The sequence below is a fragment of the Phalacrocorax carbo genome, chromosome 3 (genome assembly GCF_963921805.1).
Source record: "Phalacrocorax carbo chromosome 3, bPhaCar2.1, whole genome shotgun sequence".
NCBI classification, from domain to species: domain Eukaryota; kingdom Metazoa; phylum Chordata; class Aves; order Suliformes; family Phalacrocoracidae; genus Phalacrocorax; species Phalacrocorax carbo.
The window spans coordinates 18,833,478-18,853,722 of NC_087515.1; the positions used below are offsets into that span (position 1 = coordinate 18,833,478).

The following is a 20,245-nucleotide window of genomic DNA, read 5'->3' on the forward strand; positions in this document are numbered from 1 at the left end:
GGGATGTTAATGCTCTCAGTATATTGTCTTTCAGTACTGCCCAATTTACAGTATGGTTAAAAAAAGAAAGAAAAATACCCCAAAAATGAAGTTATCAGGAGAGGAAAAACTGTACGTAGGATAGCCCAATGGAAATCAACTGTAAGAATTTAAGAAATTTCTCAGTTTGAGTTACACCTGTCTTGCTTGTAGTCTTACTGCTTTTGCTTTGTTAGACTTGCTTGTGCATTTCAATAGATGAGAACAGTCTGTGTTAAAAGAAATTCTAGATTTAAGTATTAATATTTCTATCTTTTTGCCTGTTGGGAGCATATTAACTTTTCCTTTCAAATCATGTAAAGTAAAATATTTCAAAATGTAATGCTGTTTGCCCGAGGAGGCAAAAGCAAGATAAAATAATATTTTTGGATAATGAAAAGCAAGAGATGTATAATACATCCTTTTTCTTCTAAATTTATCTCTGACTCCGTGGCTTTAACTTTATTGAAGCAATTTTAAATTCTGTAGTAGTATTTTATTGGAAATGTAATTCCACTGAAGTAATTATTGGCTAGTGTGTCTACAGAAATGAGGTAAATAAGGTCTGAGAGTGAAGGTTTTGCTTGCATTGTGCTTACACTGGAATGGTCATGGTCAATAGCTCTCTGGAATGCCACATGGTTTGCCTTCTGTCAAGGGAATAAGGGCAAACAGAGTTGAAACATATGAGTAACCACATACTCAAGTGCTGGAGATGCAAGGAAAACGGTATTTGTTTCATTTAGGTGGCAAGGGGAGAGAATGCAGAGCTATATTGATTTTAATTTTTTTTTTTTTTGTGGTGGTGGATTTGCTTTCAAAATTAAAATGGTAACCATTCTCAAACTCTAAGCACAATAATTTTGCAAATGGCCTTATTGGAAAATTGTATGTTTTTACCCCAGCACAATTATATTTGAAGAGGGTAAGTCACAGGTAATATCATGTAAGTATTAAAGTAGCTGTTACAAAAATGTGTATTTCTGCTACGTCAGGACAAACTGGTAGCTGGTGATTCAAAATATTTAACAGCTTTTGCTTTGTAAGATCACTGCAGAGACTAGTATTAATATTTACGTGAAATAAAACCAGATTTGCTGTTGTGTTCGCCATTGTGATTATTGAAATACCTTTTATTTGAGTGTAAAGAAGTGTTTTTTATTTATGTATCATAGCCCTGCCGAGCAAACTGTTAAATGCAGTTTTCATTTCTCTGGTTTCTGGTATTCAACAAGAACAAAACTCAGATTTAGGATTGATTCCCTTAATCTTCAGTCTGATTTGTAATGGAATATTTTTGTTGAGAATATATAATTTACGAAAATAGCTCATGCTCATAGTTGGGAATAGGGCAAACTCATTCCTTGGTACCTAAGCTTTCTAGAGTCAAAGGTGTTACTTTTTCTGTCCTGGTAGTATGGTAAATTAAGCAAGGCATAAGAGAAACTATATGGAAGGGGAGATGATGGAGCAGAAAAGTTGCAGAGGGCAGGGGTCACATGAGTGAATTTCTATTATGGTTAAAAAAAAATGTTCTTCTTTTCTTTCCTTTTAGCGACTAGATGAATGTCTTTGGATTCATGGCAGAAGTGAGACTTACTAGAATAAGATTAACTGAGGGGATGCTTTTTTCCTTTCAAAATACATGAAAAATTGTTCTAAGGTCAGATCTTATCTTCAGTAGTAAGATGCTGAATTTAACTGATGGGCTGAAAACCACTGCTGACGGAGGAGCACTGCTTTTTTCTAATTGTTTACAGTGAAGTGGAAACACTGTTTTGTTCTGAACTTTCTTGTCTTTATTGCCACTCAGTGTGTGTAACGTTTGTAGTAGAATAAATTAGGGTTTACATTTGGTTAAAAAAAACTATGGTACTGTAGGGGAGAGTGTTATTGATTCGTTAAATGATATGGTTTTGGTTCAGTTAGAAAATAAGGACAGCAGGATGATTTTGTAGGTTCTATGGGGTGTTAAGATGTTTTGAGTACAGTCTCAGCACTAGTTCTTTGTGATTGTATGGATAACAGGCACTGAAATAATAGTTGTGGTGTTTTTTTTAAGCCTGGAGAACCCTTCAGCCAGGTATAGCCTTTTGGAAAATAACGATATTACAGAGAAAAATAATCTTGTGATACACATTGGCTTTAATGCTGATATATTGGGTCTCAGAATGACTTTTACTAAAGGGACTTGGGAGTATGGACTTGAGGCATGTTTACCCTGGGCAAGCAGAAGCAATTAAAGCAATTGTAAGTAATAGTAACAGAAAATCAAATATCTCTATATTCATTTTGACTCTGGATTCTGTCCCTTGTATGTAATAGTTCTTTGATACCAGTAGGTCATGAAAACTTCTTCAACCAAAATATCTGCATAGTTGGTCACTCACTGTGGATAAGGAGTGATATGCCACTAATATTCAGTGGAAGAAGGGGTGTGACAAAAGGTAGTAAATAAGAACTATGAGCATGTGAGAGAAGTAATAGATTGGTTTGGCCAGCTGCAACTGTGATGTGCCTGACCTCAGTGTGGCCACACATCACACCTGGGTGGTTGAAGAGGTTACTGTCCCCAGCTGTTGGCGCTGGTCCCACAGCAGGATACACAGCTGGTCCCACTGCACTGGGATATGCAGCTGACCTGAACCCCAGATTGTAAAAGTTTACCACCTAGCATGTTAGACTAATAATGCCAATTTTAGTTTACTGTCATACTTGAGCACTGCATATGGTGATGTTCTGGGAGCTGCTGTGAGTTCTTTTCACTTCATGTTGCTGTAGAGCTGAAAACACTGGGGGGAGAAAAAAGTTTGTACTGGCTTAAACCTTCACATTGCTGCTACTGTCACAGCTTTTCTGAGGCTCACCCATAAATGTGGAGCTCGCAGACGTGAATATGATTTATTGCCAATCTTGCTAATATAGGCAGACTTTTGGAGTCACCTCGTGACGTAAGGTTCTGTAATAGTTTTTCACTAATCAGATATGGAGGTATAATACAAAAATATGCAGTTACTTTGATGCTTTTATTCTAAGCACCCTTTTGTAGTATCTATGGAGCTGGAATGCAGCTCTTAGCAGGCTGAGTTGTAGCTATGCGTACTGTCGTTTCCTCAGTTCTGTTAAAGCGGGAATGCAGAGAATGAAAAGCATGCGATTGCAATATGAAAGTGTGTGTTAAATGAGTTAATTAGCACCACATGAGAACATGGCAAAAACACAGATACAATTCTTTCCTTCAGAGCAGCACTGGGCTACCTAAGCCACAGGCCAAGCTTTTTCACTGTGCTATGTTCTGAGTTATAAATAACGTGCCTCTTTATCTATGAAGCAAAGGTCAGTCAAAGAATGTATTAAGGTGCTATTTCCTTCAACATATAACCTCAAGAGTTGCTCTTAATTGGAAATTGGTGAGGGTGTTGTAAGGAGCCATAAATGACTTCTTAATTATAGTAAATATGAAGAAAAGGATTGAGTTATGGTAGCATAGGAACTATCCAGTCTAGTGAACATGAGCTTTTCTGAATTATTAATCGCTGTATTACAATTTAGGCAGTCTAGTAATTATTTTCTTTTACTTAACATAGGTGCCTTTCCTGTTGCAATTTTATGCAGTTTCCTGTATCTTCTTTTAAATGAAATAAAAGACTGATTTTATGTTGGCTGTGTTGGGTATTTTAACTGGCAAACCTCTAGTCTTTCCTGTACTCCATACTTACATGAGCTCCTGACATTTGTGAAAGGAAGGTAGGAGTGCAGCAGGAAAAACCCACACTGTGCTCTACTGAGTCGCATGATCACTGAGTTCATGATCTGGAGCGATACTGCAGGGCATACCTATCCCAGACTGGCCATTGGCTTCTTGGTCATGAGCCCTCATCCTCTACAAATTAATCTTTACAGCATCCTTGTTTCCAGCTAAAGCCAAGGTCAGTTTACAGAATATTAGCAATTAAAACTGTCACATTGAATGTCTTGAAATGGTGGCATCACTGAGCCAGCGATGTGGCTTTGTAAGATTTGTTCAGCTAATGCTTTTCTGATTCTGCATTCTTAATTTTTTAAAAAATAAAAATGATTTAACTTTCTCTGAAGAGAATTGTTTATAGGGCTTACCACACTCGTTTTACTTTGCTGTGTAGATTTTAAACAAGTGATAACACATAGTAGGTACTGACTTCTTTCTTCTAATACCTGCTGCCTCACAAATCTGCTTTATGCAAAAGCTTGGAGTTATTTTTTCACATCTTCATAAAGAGGAAAGAGTGATTGGGAGGTAGAAAAGTAATGCTAGATACATTTTTGTTTTGTTTTGTTTTCCCCTTGAATTGTGGGTGTTTTTTTTAAGAGCTCATGCAGATGACCGGCCTCTTGACCTGTATGAACTCTGAAGTATGTTTACTAGTGAAATAATACAACCCAAATTTCTTTGAACTATCATGTCAGTAATTAATTGTGTATCTTGTGACACTGGCAATATGAGAACTCAGTGCCAAGCTGTGATGAAGTTTTATATTTTTAGTTAATTTTAGTCTCTTCATTTAAATGTGTAATACTGCATTTCTCTTGGCCAGAGTTTGAATAGTTGGAATGGTTCCTATTGAACTGCGTATTTTTCCTTCTAAGAGTTGCGAGTGGCAAGGAGAAGAGGGATTTAAGTGCTACTAAGTTTTTAGAAGCTCCAATATTTTGAAAATCCTGATCTTAGTAGTTTACATTTGACTTTGACTTAATATGCAAAACACAGCAATCTAAATGTGGTACTTCTAAAAAACAAGATCACTTTTCTAACTCGGTGTTTTGAGGGAACCCTCAATAGTGTTTAAATTGCCATTTGAGATATGAAGCAATAATGTATTTCACGTTTCATTGCTTGCAGAGGAAGAAGAAGTTGTGCCTCAGGAATTTGACTTCATCCCCCAAAACATCTGATGCTTATCTTGCATGTGAATTTTTGTAAAAATTATGTGGATATATACATGAATATATTTATTGTACCTTTCAAATTTTATATTAAAATGTGTATCATGTGTACAACACTTTATCTATAAGCACATATGTAGAAGTACAAACAATGTTTTTATGTATTACTTTTCAGGGGATATAATTTTTAATGCTCACTATCCTGACCTGCCACCAGATTTTATCTTTGGAGAGGATGCTGAATTTTTGCCAGATCCTTCTGCCTTGCATGTAAGTACTTCACTGCTTGAGAACCTTGTACCATGCAAAGAGACTTGGCTTTATAAGAATAGCTTCAGCAATAACAATTTGCTGACAGTGCAGAATAAAGAAAAGAAAAAACCTTTTATCTCACTGTTACGTGAGTATAAACACTTTGTGTCCTAATGTGATTTAAAGTTGAATCCATAAATGTAGGGGTTTTAAAATATTTTAATCGAGACAAGATGACATTTACAATAAGTATTCAGAGTATCTTCAGAAAGATGTCGTTTTAATATCTGACCATGTTAAAAGATCTGTTTCATCAAAAAGGATTTAGTTCCAGAAAAAGTAGCATAATGTTGTGTAGTGATGTTGATTTTTTTATTTCCCATGAGGAGGGATAAAACCATGTTGTATGTTGTTGAAACCACTGTGTCAAAGGAAGATACCTGCTCATATGTGGTTATGTTACCGTAAAGACAAAGAAAAGCCCTTTTTAAAAGGTGGGAGGGTCAAAAATTAATGAGAGAATATTTTTACACAGTCTTATTACTATGGAAGAAGAAACACCACAACCTGAAAACCAGCATTTTGTTTACTATTCAAAATTAGCCTCAAGTGGCAAAGCCTTGCTTGCACAAGCTAACAATGGTTATTCTTTTTAGATACTTCTTCCTCTCAGAAGCTGCTAGTAGTTGTGAAAGCCATATAAAGGTATTTTGAAACCCAGAGTGGTTTTCTCTTTCACTGTCCCCCTTTGCAGACCTGCAGCCTTTTTTCTGGGTTGACAATATCACTTGTTGATAGGGTTTGGACATATTTTTTCCAGTAAGTGTCCAGTGCCTGTGGTTATGGTGCAGAGTTTAGTGGCTGTGTCAGAATAGTATGCCTTTGCCAGAGATCTCTACTGTAATTCCTGCTCAGTCACCCACACAGTAGGTCATGATCTAATTTCTTTTTTCCTCAAAATTTTCCATTTTTTATTAGATAGTTGACCAAAAAGCAATTGACGCTTTAAATAAATTTTATTGTATAGGCTACCTGTAAGGGTATATGGGAATCACTGGCACAAACAGCCACCTGGGAAATGTCTTTTAATTGAACTTCTGGAGTAGAGCCTTGCTAGGGGAGAGGCTCTTTGTATAGTCATCTCCTGCAGCCTCTCTTGTGCTTTTTCTGCACGTCTGCAGTGCAGCTGGGTGATTTCATCAGGTATGGGAACTCCCCAAAGTCAGTCAGAGGCTGTAGTGCTGTACTGTTCAGTTCTGGGGTACAGGGGTTATAGGGAAGATCGTGAGGCAGTGGTCACAGAATTAAACGTGCCCTTCACATGTAACATGACAGATGTATTGTTTTTTGGTTTTAGCTTTATTCACTTCATGTTGTTATATTGAGAAACTATACAATCTTAAAAGAATTGGTTTTAATAATTATTTGTAGCATACCTAACAGAATATTTAAAAGGTGAATGTTGTATTTCTTTGCTTCCCCCTTTCCTATTAAACTCACAAACTCCTTCGGGAAGGAGGCATGGTGCTGCTGAATACCTATTTTGTTAGGCTCATTTATAGAAAAGGTTTTACTTTATATGACAATTCTAGAATTGTTTACACATCCTTTTATTTACCAGTTGTCACATTTTCCCCTTTTTCTGTTTTGTTGTATCACAATCTTACAACCTCCTTAGTAGTAGTCTCACTAGCAACCAGTTTCTGCAGTTGATGTTAAAGGAAGAGGAGTACTTTTTAATGTGCCGTAAAGCTGAAATTAATAACATAGCAAATTAGATATTAAAGATAATGTGGGGCATCTTGCAGGAATGCTGTGCAGGTGGAATGTGATACGGTGCCATATTTCTCATGTGAAAAGAAGTCAGTCGCACTGGTGGTCCACTGGGAAACCTGCAAGGATAAAAACATTCTTGGTTTTCTTTCTTTCTTACATTGTTCAGTAATGATACTTCTTTTGGGACCATTGTTTTTCTGCCTAAGCACAGAACAAACTTCCCATCCTCTTCATTAGAAAGCAGCTTAAAGAGCCATTTGCTCCTTGATGCATAAGGAGATATTAACCAGCCTATTTTAAAATTAATTAAAAACAAACCAAAAAAGAAGTTTGTAAGCCAACAGCTCTCCTTTGGTCATTATGCCTTCCTATAGTATTCACTGTGTAAATGTAACCTTTTTTGATAAGGCCCTTGGTCATTCTCCTGTAGTCCATCCTGATGTTATTAGAGCGTGTTATCTCTACCTTGCAGCTATGGCCTGTATGGTGTATTTTTGCTTTCTTCTATTCACCTTTTAATGTTCAACGTGGTTTGCAGACTTTTTTCTTCAGAACGTTACATTAACTCTAACTTGATTATTATGCTAAGTATTTGAATAACTCCTTTTTTTCCACAGATCTCAGAACTGTTTAATGAAGATAATTTTAATTTAATTCTAAGATATTGGCACAATTTTTTAATGTGATAATGTATCTTTCTACTGACTATAAGTAAAAACAGATTAGCACACTGAGCGTAATTTAATGCTCTTAATCTCGAGCAATCTTCAGATACTTTTGATGCAATGGTTCCTGGCAATCAAAACAGACTCCACCATTCACAAAAGCATGTAGATGGTATTAAATGAGGAGTGTAGTCTCCAAGTAAGTAATATGTGGCACCAGATCTGTGGGAATTCTGAGACTGAGCCTTCCTGTGCTACTCTCATCTGCCTGAGTGTCTTGTTTTCCAAGCAGAAATCACCACGTGCTGTTACATGGCTTGAGTTGGGCATTATGCTTAGCTTGAAATGAGAACCAGGTACTCCAGATTCCTCAAGCTCATGTGGCTGTAATAGAGGCTGTCAGTAGACCTCCCTGAAGACACTTGAGTGGCTGTGCTGCAGATGGCTTCAGTCACTCCTTCAGTTTCCATGGCCGTGGGCAGACCTTCAAGTTAGGTTTTGATCTAAGCGTGGTAACAGGTGTTCAGTTAAGCAGCTGTTAGCAGGAAGATGAAACAAGATTCCAGAAATACTGCATTTTAAAAAGTAGTTGCTGTAGGTGAAGACTTCATACTGTTTTTTTTCCAAAGAATTCCTAAATGGGTTGGGCCTATGTTTTGGCAGTGGGGTGATATATTGAGCACTCTTGTTGTTATAAGCAGAGCTAATCATCTGCTTTGTTTAACTGGTATTGCAGTTGTAGAATCAAGTTGAAAACGCTTGATGAAACTCAGCTGTGCTTTGGTGTCTTGCACAAATATTAAAGTCAGTTCTGTTTGAAACTCAGGTTGAGTCTCAAGTTCAGCACTGCAAAATATATGCTTCATTGCATGCTTACAAGTAGTTGTTACTCTGTGGGTGCAGGGTCCAATTCTGTGTATTCTGATCTCCTAGAATAATGTAGAGAATGAGGAGCAACTCAACAGAGGGGCAACTGTTCCTTTTATTTTGGTTTGTCATACAGTTTTAATTACAGAGGGCTAAATTCTTCAGGCTGGTGATGCTGTTCATGATCAAAGCATTATTAGAAATAAACATTTATTTTCATTGAAAATGTCCTCACCTACTGTATGCATTTGATACTTGGGTGTATAGTATGCATAAATAAAATCAGCTTCTCAGAATGTAAATAGAAAAGTTCTTCCCTGTTCTAGTGTTTATTCATTTTGGATGACAAGTATTAGAAATGTATTTTAAAAACAACCTATGATTCACTCCGTTCTGATTAAAAATTCAGTTGGCACAAAACAACATTAGTGATTGTGTACGGATGAGATTAATTTGGAGCTCATTACAATGACGCCAGTTTGAGTAACAAGAATTGTTTTTTATGTTAGCCTAGTTGATTGTTAATGTGAGCCAGGTAATAACTGAAGTGCTTATGCAAAATGTTAACCCCATTTTTCCAGTGATTTTGAAGTATATTCTGTTTGACAAAGAGGAGACAATAGCAGTACATGCAAGCTAACCGTCAGTTTATGATTCGGGGTTTTTAGCATCCTACTTCAGGTTTCCAGCTAGTCTTCCCAGAATTATTCTGCCCACCCATTGATATTGAAAAGTCTCCGTTAGCCTTAGTGGGGCTGGAGGCAAGAGGACATTAGCATTTCCTGATATCCAGTAAGTGTTGAATGTGTCCTTGTGGGCTAGCTTATATGGGAGTACTTGGAGCTGCATTTGCATGAGAGGAGGGCTTTGCCATCACAGAACTTCAGAGCATGGCCCGCTGCAGTTCTCATGCCAGTACCTAGCGTTGGGAAGATTGGTTTCCCTTGTCTAATTGTTAATACTAAGTACAGATTTCAGTCATTGTGGTTGACTCAGCTAATTGTGCTACTCGAGTGTATTGGCTGTCATGCTCTAGATCTTTTGTAGAGCAATGTTTATTTTAAGTTCTTTTATTTGTAGTTATTAGACTCCATATTCATCATTTGGCTATATGATGATTGTCACGAAGGCTGTATTGTTTTCTGTGGCTGTGCCCAAAATCTTAATCGTTATTACTGTTGACTTGCTGAGTTAGCTTTCAACGGGTAGTGAAGAGATCCTTTAAATATTTCCTCCTTTGTAATTGTTTTTCATTTACTATTGGGTGCATGAGACAAATGTTTAACAGCATCATCAATTGTTCCTATGCTCACAGTAGCTACAAAAAAACCTGGACGCCCCATACATTAGCTAACGCCATTTGAACTATTTTGTTCTAAAAAGTCTGGCTGTTACATTGTTGGCAAAGATGCAGGTGTTATCTATTCTAGTATGAAAGCCCCTATGTAAGGGCAATGAGCACGATGGCTTTCAGAGTATGACTTTAAAGTTGTGGCGGTGGGTTCTTTTCGTGTGGGAAATGTGTGGGTAAGTTCAAACTGTTTTAGCATTACTATCTCTTCTGCTTGCTTTTGTACTGAAAGCCTTAAATTACTTTGGTTTCAGTCGAACATGGGGAATTTAAGTGAAACAGAATGCAGAATTGGATCCTGCATTTTATTAGAAGGTTTTTTCCTTATTTTTGTGTTCACTTTACAGTCATGTCTTGACTTGATATGTCAAAATGTGTTTTGATTATTTATAATCCAGTGCTTTTTACTGTTTAATTTTCTAAAACAAACATAAATTCTGAAAACTGCTTATTCCTGTCCTCCTATATTGATCCTACTCATTTGTATATAGGGGGAATGTATGTAGGTGTGCATATGTATACACATATATGATAACCTATATATACGGTTAGGTTCTTTACAACCGTATGGTCACTGAAGCCTTGCTGAGGTTTGTCAGGTATGGATGGGTGGTGGTCACAAAGTCACATTTTATACCATCAGAAGAGTAACTTATTTCAGTACCTTTCCCAGCAGAAGGACCTTCTGGCTGGTATTGTTGGCATTTATGGTCTGCATTTTTGTCCATGTTTTCAAATGATAGAGCTGTGCCAGTACAACATTCCTCTTTAGGCCAGACCAGAAAGAATCTAATTTTGAATGTATTTTGGTCTGGTTTTGGTGTCTGAGGTCCACACAGTTCTCGCAGAGAATCCTCATTTGTTTCCTTGACCCAGGTAGCAAGGGGTGTCACAAACCAGGCGCAGGTTTTCTGCCATTTATTTTTGCTGTGCTTGTATTGTGTTTAAAATGAGAAATCCCCAAAAGAGGATTGTGGCTGGGAATCCTCTCCTGGGGTAGGCTGGCCAGCTTGACTACAGCCCGTGTGAGGGCAGCATTCATGAGGTCCTTCTGAGAAGTTATCCTGTGTCGAGAGTGTGTGTTAGGATTGTCCGTGTAGCCATGTGGTAAAGTTGGAGGCTATACAAACAGTTCAGCAGAAAGAATTCAAGAGAGATGACAGAAAACAAGTTTTTCCTGTCAGCTTTCCATGTCTTCTTCCTTCAAGGCCTTTCTACACTGGGAAATTTTTCCTATTCCTCCTTGTTTTAGTCTTCTAAATTTCTCCTCTAGCCTTTCCCTTTTATTTTTCCTCTGTCCAGAATTGCTGATATTTATAGGGCTGAGAGGGAGTTAGCTACCTTGCATTAGCATGTCATTTTCTATTTGTGTAAAATCATTGTATATATTTACCTTGCTTTCTTTTTTCCAAAATTTCAGCATTTCCTAGCACAGGTTACAAAGCTTGGCTTTCTATCTCAAAGTGTAAGCAGAAGAGAATATGCTGAGGTCAGAAGTTCTGCTTTAGTTAATCACAACATTTTGGCCAGACATTTTGCCTAGAGAATCCAGAAATTGAGGAAATTTCTACAGTTTGATACTATTTTTTAATTTTGAGGGAAGAAAATATCTGATAAGCCAGGTCATTTTGCCTTTCTTGCTTAAATCTTGCTAGTCTAGAAAGGAAAATTAATTCCATCAGTTCTCTGAAGAGCTTGGTGGGGAAACATTTCCTTTCATTTTCTGGCACAAGCTTCTCTGATAATGCAATTTCTCCCTATAATATGGAAAATCTATAATATTAGCTCTTAACATATACTCTTTCAGTCCAGGAAATACTAGTTTTAGGAGAATATTAGGAATGTGGATGGATTATTTGACTGAAGGATGGCAAAGTGGGAGAAAAATGTTTTTCTGCTGTACTAAGGTGCATGTGATGAGAAACTTAATCATTGTGCACTAGCAAAATAAGGGAAAAACATTTAATGGCTTTCCATTCATAATGTTGTATTAGGAAAAAATAATTTTCATTTGTCACATGAGTTTGACCATCTTCTTCATGGTCATACAGTTAGATGGGCCAGAAGATTGGACTAGAATAACAGGATGCTTAAATATTAATGTAAAGGCTGAAAAAGATGTTTAAGGTTATGTTTCTTTCAATCTATGTCTGTTCGGCTTATACCTGAGCCCAGAGCCTGGGCCTCCTGAATTTCTGGATCTTCTCTTGAATTAATCTTGATTTCTCAATGAATTCACTAATTTCTTAGGTGGGCAACAGTTGCAACTGGGCTTGAGAAAGTCTGCTGTCTCTCTCTAGAATCAAACTGTGTGTCTGAATGAGTATTCTTTCTTTTGCTCCTCTAGTGTAAAATGAAGTAGCATATCCTGAAGTTCTGGTAAGTGCAGAAGGAGCACTTACATAGCTAGGTATTAGTCATATTAGTCTTAGCTGAGAGCTGTACTATGAACCATAGCAAAATCATCACTCATCTCTTAATTACCAGAGTTCTTGTATGGCACAAGGGATCACGGACTCACCTTTGCAGCCTCACTCTTCTCTGACCCTGTGGTCCCTAGGACAAGCTTGCTTCCAATCCTGGGTGTGAGAAATAGCTGAGCAGGCTGTCAGTGAGCCAGTACACAAACCAAAGCTTAGGCTGTGCCTAAACCTATACTCCCTATATAGTCAAAGCTCTGTTAGGTAGCTTTGCCAATATACTTTTTTTTAAATGCTGTTCAGCCAGGGACCCTTGCACGATTGAAATCTGAACGCATCTCAGAGTTGTTTTGTTTCTTAACCCCCTTTATTTAATTTAGTGCTTTATTTAATTTGCTGGTCCAGTTAGATACTCTGTGTTTCCATCTTCTTGATGTTCCTTCCAGCTCTCCAGGATGTTTCTCTGAGTTAATGTGCAAATTCCTGAACTTTAATAGTGCCAGGCAATTGATTTCATTATGGCACTCACTGCAAATGTTTCAAGATTTCCCCTGGAAGCCCATTTCAACATCTGATGGTCTTCCAGTCCGCTTATTCTGTAGGCCAGGAGAATATCCCATCAGAGATACAGTTAGTCTATATTAGTACCCTGTACTAATACATCTTTCCTTAAGGATAAGTGAGGTCTACCAACATGAACAAGAGAAGAATCTAAGTTGTGAACTGTGTGGTTATGTTAGATAACAAACTGGGGCGGGGAGGAGGGAGGGCTTTCAAATATTCTTTAAGGGATAGTTGGAGTCACTGAATCTGCAGTTACTCTTGTAGGCAGTGACTGTTGGGTCTGTGACTTGCTCCCTACCAACATCAGTTGTTCATGTTGCTGGGTGTGTTTTCACAAGGGCAACTCACAGTCCATGAAGACAAAACAAAAGCTGCTCCTTTGCCTCATCTTTTCAATCAGTTTTCAGAGACTTTGACCACTTTCAGAGACTTTTCACCACTTCTCATTTAAGCGGCTGTGCCTGGCAACTCTCCCATTACCTGTTTCAGAGACATTTGCACCTAGTGCTATCACCTCTATGATCAGGGTGTATTACTGTTATTCCTTTTCTGAACGAATTCTTAAAGGGATTTCTAGACTTTGTGAGGATAGTTTTAGAAAGCGCTTGGAGGAGACCGTGGAACTTTCTCAGATTTTCTCAATATATTACACTGCTATTAACACCGTGAATGCCTGCCTCTGTCAGCAGTGCTTTTTTTGTGGCCAGTCAGGTTGATCTAGCATTGCCCTAGTTAGTCTCCTTCGCTGTCTCTTCCCAATATATTCGATAGGCATCAGTTTTCCCTCGAAGAAGCTCAACTTTCTCTGTTATCACTAATGGTTGCCTGAGGAAGCAACAGGATTGAGCAAACTAAAGACTCTTCAGGTGGATGGTGTCATGTTGAAGGGACAATACATGCTGTGGCATAACTTCAGATTGCCAGTTACCAGACACTAATGCCTAAATGTGTTCATGTATTTATATGTATATATAATATACCTGCTTTGCAGGGAATAAAGACCTTGCTAGTTGTAATGGTGGGATAGTGAATACCAGCATTTTTTTCCTGTTTTATTGACTTTCAAGTCCTCATTAGTTTAAACCAAAAATATGAAGTTGGATATCCCAAGCCAGACATATGAATGCAGAGTGTCTTTTAGTTGGAAGTCTGGGAGTGCAGTAATAATGTTGGTATTGATAATTCTTTAATATGAACCAGCAAACTGATATTTTTTATTCAGTTAATTAAAACATAATAGTACTTTACTTGAGCAATGTTTTATTAAAAATTGGAAAAAGTTATTATTAGAGAAACTGACAGAAAGTCAAAGGATCTGGCCCTGGTGTGTAATGGTACTGGCACAATGCCTTCTACTTCCTCACAAGAACTCTAGAACATTAAGAAATGGTTTGGCTTGAAGGCAACAGCTTGTTAACTCTCTAGAAACATATTTACCAGATTTTCTTTCTCTCTTTCCTCCATTCTTTTTGGTGGTTTTTTTTTTTTAAGAGAGAAGATCAAATCTAGTGCAGTCTTCCTGAGTTGAGAATGTATTTAAATTCAATGTGATATGCCCATTGAATTCAAGTTGTTGAGCCATGATAATTCATTTTTTTTCTGTAGAGAAAGCTGGTCATTGCTTATGAATATGCAATCAGAACAGACTTTTAAATTAGCTGATTACAGAAGGTCAGTTAGAAATAATCATTCTGTCTGATAATGCAGTTTCATATTTGATTAAATTCTGGACTGTGAATTCTGTTGTAATTTATAATTGTGCTTTTCTCCAATGGGATTAGTTTAAGTCTATGACCCTGTAAGTTCTTTCCTTCAGCAGATACTGTTGCAGCAGAGAAATGTCTTTGCACTCAGGGTAATTTTCAAAGGGTCTATTCATTTCCCCAAACGGATGAGGATACAAATATATTTTCTTTTCCTTTTACTGGTCTAAGTTTCCACCTTTATTTGTTTCAAAACCTCTCTTCGTTTTACTCATTCTTTACATGCTTTTTATGACTGCATTACCTCGCTGTCTTCCATCCCCAGGCATATCTGCTCTTTTTTAAAGATAGGTATAGAAATATAGTTAATTTAGTCAACCTCTTGTGTCTTCTGTTTGCAGTATTATTGTTCATACTGTTTTACATTAATTTTGCCATATACCTGTCTTCCCAGAGATTTTACTTGCATAAAGGAACCAAACGACTTATTTTCTTATATGGCTTTTTTTGAGAAGTATAGTAGGGAGATAATTTTGATTTCCAATGTTTTATGATATACACAATGGTATTTTGTAAATGTTTTCTTTAGGGACTGTATTTTCAAGGCTCTCTAAACTCCTTTATAGTACAAATGTGAAAATAAAGATGAAAATACTGCTTGGCCAGTGAGATCCACCATGTGATGTATTGATTTTAATTTATGGGATTTCGGGAGATTAAAAAATGGTGAGAAGAAAACAGTTCTGCGTGTGCCACCCCACATTAAATGTTCAAGGGATGTTAGTGAATGCTGTCCAAAACATTAGCTGTGAGGGTCCTGCCTCTTTGCTGTAGCTAAAATTACTTGTTTTGACAGGAAATGAAAAACCCCAAGAACTGATAAGACTTGCTATTTAAAAAGGGACTCTTGAGGTAAAGCATTAACATTGAGACAGTGGTCTGTTCTCTGGTCCACTGAGGGTCTGAGGAGTTGGGGCCTGTTCACACTACCATCAGTGCATGATGAATAAGTCTTTAGGTAATTGATGCATGTTTGTATGTCTTGTGTTGAAATTAGTCTTGTCTTCATGCTTTGTTCCTTTTACTTGCCGTGTCTAGTTAAATATGTACGCCTCTGGTAACAGACTCACAAGGGGAAAAGCACTGTGTAATCATGTGGATTAACTAATGATTAGTGCACTGGATTCCCTATCCTGGGAATTAAGAAATTCCTTCTCCGAGCAGGTAAAAGAACCATCTGCTTTCTGAGAGAGGTGTGCTGGGAGGTCTGGAAAGGAATAAAACTTGCTCTAATCCCTTAGCAAAGTCGGACAAAAAATACTTATGCATGCCAAGTCTTTAGGAGATTAATTGGATAGTATTGTACTCTCTCTCTTTTGATAGTAGGCAATTGTAGCTTTTAAGGGTCTGATTATCTTGTAAGAGACCTTTGTGGGAGAAACAGGCTGACTTTTTCAGGAAGAGTGCGCAACTTGAAAATGCTCTTCTAGGCTCAGCTTCAGTTTCTGCATCTCCAGAGCACCATTAATGTGCAAAGATCAGCTATCTCTTAACTGCTTCTGCAGCAGGGCATAGGAGTAATTTGTAGTAATCTTTGGAAGTTAACTCCTTTTTTGGGTGAATGGTACTTGAGAGACAGTGGTACATTTATTCTAGGTGAATACAGAAGAGTATTCATGTCAGGTTTGCTGGGGTTTATTTTAGAGTTGCCTTAGGTATGGGGTTATTAGGCAAGAAGCACAGTGTGTGGCCAGTGGAAGAAAAGGGGGAAGATAATTTTATACAAAATGTAAGGTGCTTTTCTGAAAGCAGAATTCATTTCTTAGTATTTTGTTTTCCTGCTCTGTATTTTCATGCTAACTCAAGGCCTTCAGGTATAATAAATAAAATAAATACTGACTATCCCAAGATTTGCTTTATGCAGGCTTTTTATTTGTTATACACAGTAGCTAGTAGAGCGCACAAGGTCTGTAAGATCTTTGGTTGTATTTGCCATGACAAAAAGTGCTCCTGAGTTGAACTGTTTTTATGAAATGTTAAGTTTTGATGTCTGCTTATGCCCAAAAATGATCATTTCAAGCAGATCACTCCAGAAAGTTGTTCCAGTGGTGGTTTGGGGGAGGGGGTTATGAAGAACCTGTGAAAGTAAGATGACAAGTAGATGGCATGTAGGTTTGCAGTGATTGATTTGAAACTGCAGCCTGTAGGATGTTTAAGTGCTGGCTGCTAAGAAACTGAAGCCTTTGAAGTTGTTATAACACTCCAGCCCTGCAAATACTGTGAAAAATATCTGTTGATAGAAAGATGTGAGCATATGGCAGATAATTATCCTGTGCTTTTTTCTGTGAGCAATTTCCCTGTGGTGGCCCATGAAGACTATAGCGAAGCAGGGGCTGAAACCAGATATCCCAGTTTCTAGACAAATGCTGTAACCACTGGACCGGTGTCTCCTCTGTATTGATATGGAGCATAAGTGCTGATATCACAGTGTGATATTTCTTATTTCAGGTAAAAGCTTCCATTGGTACTGATTTTAAGACACTGTAGGATGCAAGTTCTGTGTATGCGGTGTGCAGAGATATAAACAAAATGCAAATCTGTACTTACAGTATTCTTTATGGTAATTCTGGATGAAAGATGCTGTAGAAATGCATTACCACTGTTATGGGCTTGGGAGGTTTTGTTTACTGACATTTTCTCGTGAAAGTTAATTTCTTACTTAGAAATATAAAAGTACACTAACTTAAAATAAGATCTTGCTGTTGTTTCCTGTAGTATAGCCAGGAAAAACAGTTACAATCTGTCTTCTTTAAAATCACATTCCTGGAAGATATTCTGGCAACCTGGATATTTAAACACATTTCAAAGAAAAACAACTTCAGATCAATTAGAAATTGTTATCATATTTTCTTTCTGATAGCGTAGAATTATAGTTTGCTGCAGACATTGCCTGGAGTGATGAAATAAGCAATAACCTGTGAAGGAGGCTATGAATTAGCTGCTGATGGAATATGAGGTGCATTACCTATTCCCCCTTTTTTCAGAACATAATCACAGACACCGAGTAGTTTGCATAAGTTCTTGATTAGCTTTTTGGAAGAATAAAAGAAAGACTGCAAAGCACAAAACATTCCAGAGCAAAACTTAAATGTGGTTTCTTTGCCAAAGGTTGAATAGCATGGCTACTTGGGAAAGCTACATTCTGCATGTCTTTGCTAGTAGGGCTGAGAAGCTATTTTGTGGGGGTTTTTCACTTGCCTCACCTCTAAGAAGATCTCATTAAAAGTGATACTGTCTGGCTACAAATTTCCTTTTCTCTGTTTGAAATCCAGTTGGTGTCATTGCTATTCATTTAAATTAGTTTCTGTTGAAATGGCTTGAATTGCAATCTCTGTGGGTGGCCTTATGATGTCTTCACTCTGCCTCTCTATACACACTTTAAGTGAAGCCATTTTCTCAACACAATGGTCATGTCTGATGGTCCAGAAACCTTTCCCTGTCAAACTGCTGTCTTACTATGCAGCCAACTCCTGTCAGGGGACAGGATCAGGCCAGGGAATTCAGAGGTTGACTTTGCATCCCAACAGAATCTGTGGGGTTATACTTCTTAGTGAAAATTATGCTCTTCAGTGAGCTTGTTTAAAGTAATACCTGGCAGATCTTCAGAACAGATCTCCTGAATCACTTCAGATTTCTCCAGTGTAGACATAGTTTAATGGACACCTATGGTCTGCTAGTCTATGTATAATAAATGAATATTATTTTTCTATTTATATTGACTCATGCATGAGGTGGAAGGCAAAGTTAGTGGATGTACATGCTTTTGCTTGATTACTCTAAGGTCTAGATAACTATTTTCTCAAAGACCTTTTCCTGAAACTTAGTACAATAATGAAAAAAGTTAGAAATTGCAAGGGAAGCTTCTGCCACAAAAGAATATTCAGCTTCCTTATGTTGAGTTGCTTACTTACAGATAGGTAAATAGTTATTGGCCACCATCTGTATGACAGTAGCTACAACTGTGTGGGCAATGATGCTTCTGGAGTCTGGTCTTTATCATATGGAAGTTCTCGTTCCATTGCTTTTCCAGTAGACCATTTTGAATTCATTCCTTAATTGGAAAAATGGGGATTAGCCAGTCATCACAGATGACGTTACTAGGCTTTTGTGTCCACAAGAAAATACATAGTCGTCTTCTGGTGCCAGTAAACCTGCTACTAAAATAAACTGCTTAAGATGAGATTTACATTTTTATAAAATAAAAGTTACACAAGTTATGGTATGGCCAAGCCAAAATCCAATTAAAAGGCTGAAATTAAGATCTGAAGTGTGAAGTTGCTCCTAGTTTTAGTGGAGAATATGGAGAGACATGTGAGCAGTGTCTAGACGGAAGAGAATTGTTTAATTGAGCCTACATGTGCTCAGAAATGACAGTTAAGTTCTTCCACTATATGCTGAAAAAATAACATTATAAATGGTTGCAATCTGCAATGTACGTTTAAGCCTTCATATGAGAGGAACATGAATACAGACCTAGTTGCAGATGCACAGTTTGAGTTAATTCATACTGTGTGGTGTTGTACAGTGGGCCACTTTCAGTCTAGCTGGCTAACTTTTGAGTGACTTAGGGAGTTTGCACCGCACAGTTCACTTAAAGATGTATGTTGGCAAACAAGACAAGGAACTGGATCCAAGTCTGGATTTATTTATTTTTAAATGCATTAGTGATTGTTCTGTAAAATTTTATCAATGCTCTAGAAAGTCTTCAGAAATCTCATTTCTAAATATAAAATATTTAAGTGAAATCTGTAACTTAGTCTCTCAGTACGCCATTATATAAAATTAATTTAAATTGCAACTTTACAACAATTTCGGGTAAAAACCTCTCTTTTCAGCATGCATGCAATTTTGGTAAAATGATGTGAATGTATAAATTTTGTCGGGGCAAAATTGAAGGTCCTGCTGAGCAGAGCAGAAGGAGATTTTCACAGAAGCCACAGAAAGGAACAAGTCTTTTGCTGAATACATATTTGCTAGTTGTTTCTTTAACTGTTTGTTTCATACCTGCCAGACTTAACCTTATTTTCTACAGCCAGATTGTTAATGTGTGTTTTCACGTTTCCAGGGTTTTTCTGCAGCCGTAACAACTAAAACTAATGATTTTGAAGTTGCATTCAGAGCATAATTCTTACACAAGGTCTGAGTTTTGTGGTGAAACTTGGAGCCATCGAACACTGAAATGCTGGAAGCTCACTCTGTTCTTCTAATGTTTGAAATATTTTAAAATACTGTTTCTTAAAAAGCTGTATTGGCTAGGGTTGGAATACAGCCTTCAGGCAAACAATCAGAGAATGAAGCACACAGGCTGCTGCTCCTTCTTTTTGCTCCAAAGCCTTTAGTTTAATATTTTGCTTATTAAAACAACTTCCAAAGTCTAATTGTGTATATAATACTTCATTGCTAAATAAAATTTTATTTAGAAGGTCCATTATCTCTAAAGAATAGGAGGTCAATTTACTGTTGCAGGGACACTACTCTCATTTGCTAAAGTGACAAATCCTTGCACATTCTCAGAAGAATCATTATAATGCTGAAATTGTAGCGATTAAGACACTCTACAAGGAATCAACTGATAAACATAAAATTCTGCTTTAGTTAGGTTTGAAAAATGTATGTTACAGGTAGTTGCTTACTTTGTCTTTGATT

General features: G+C 37.3%; 1 protein-coding gene across 4 annotated transcripts in view; it reads left to right on the forward strand.

The window, feature by feature from the left end:
- BABAM2 (BRISC and BRCA1 A complex member 2) overlaps positions 1 to 20,245 on the forward strand; it is a 176,344-nt gene that overhangs the window by 29,838 nt on the left and 126,261 nt on the right. For all 4 annotated transcript variants that reach the window (XM_064446039.1, XM_064446042.1, XM_064446041.1 and 1 more), the window contains exon 4: positions 5,117 to 5,211. In XM_064446039.1, the coding sequence (XP_064302109.1) occupies positions 5,117 to 5,211 (95 nt within the window). The remainder of the gene's footprint in view (positions 1 to 5,116; positions 5,212 to 20,245) is intronic.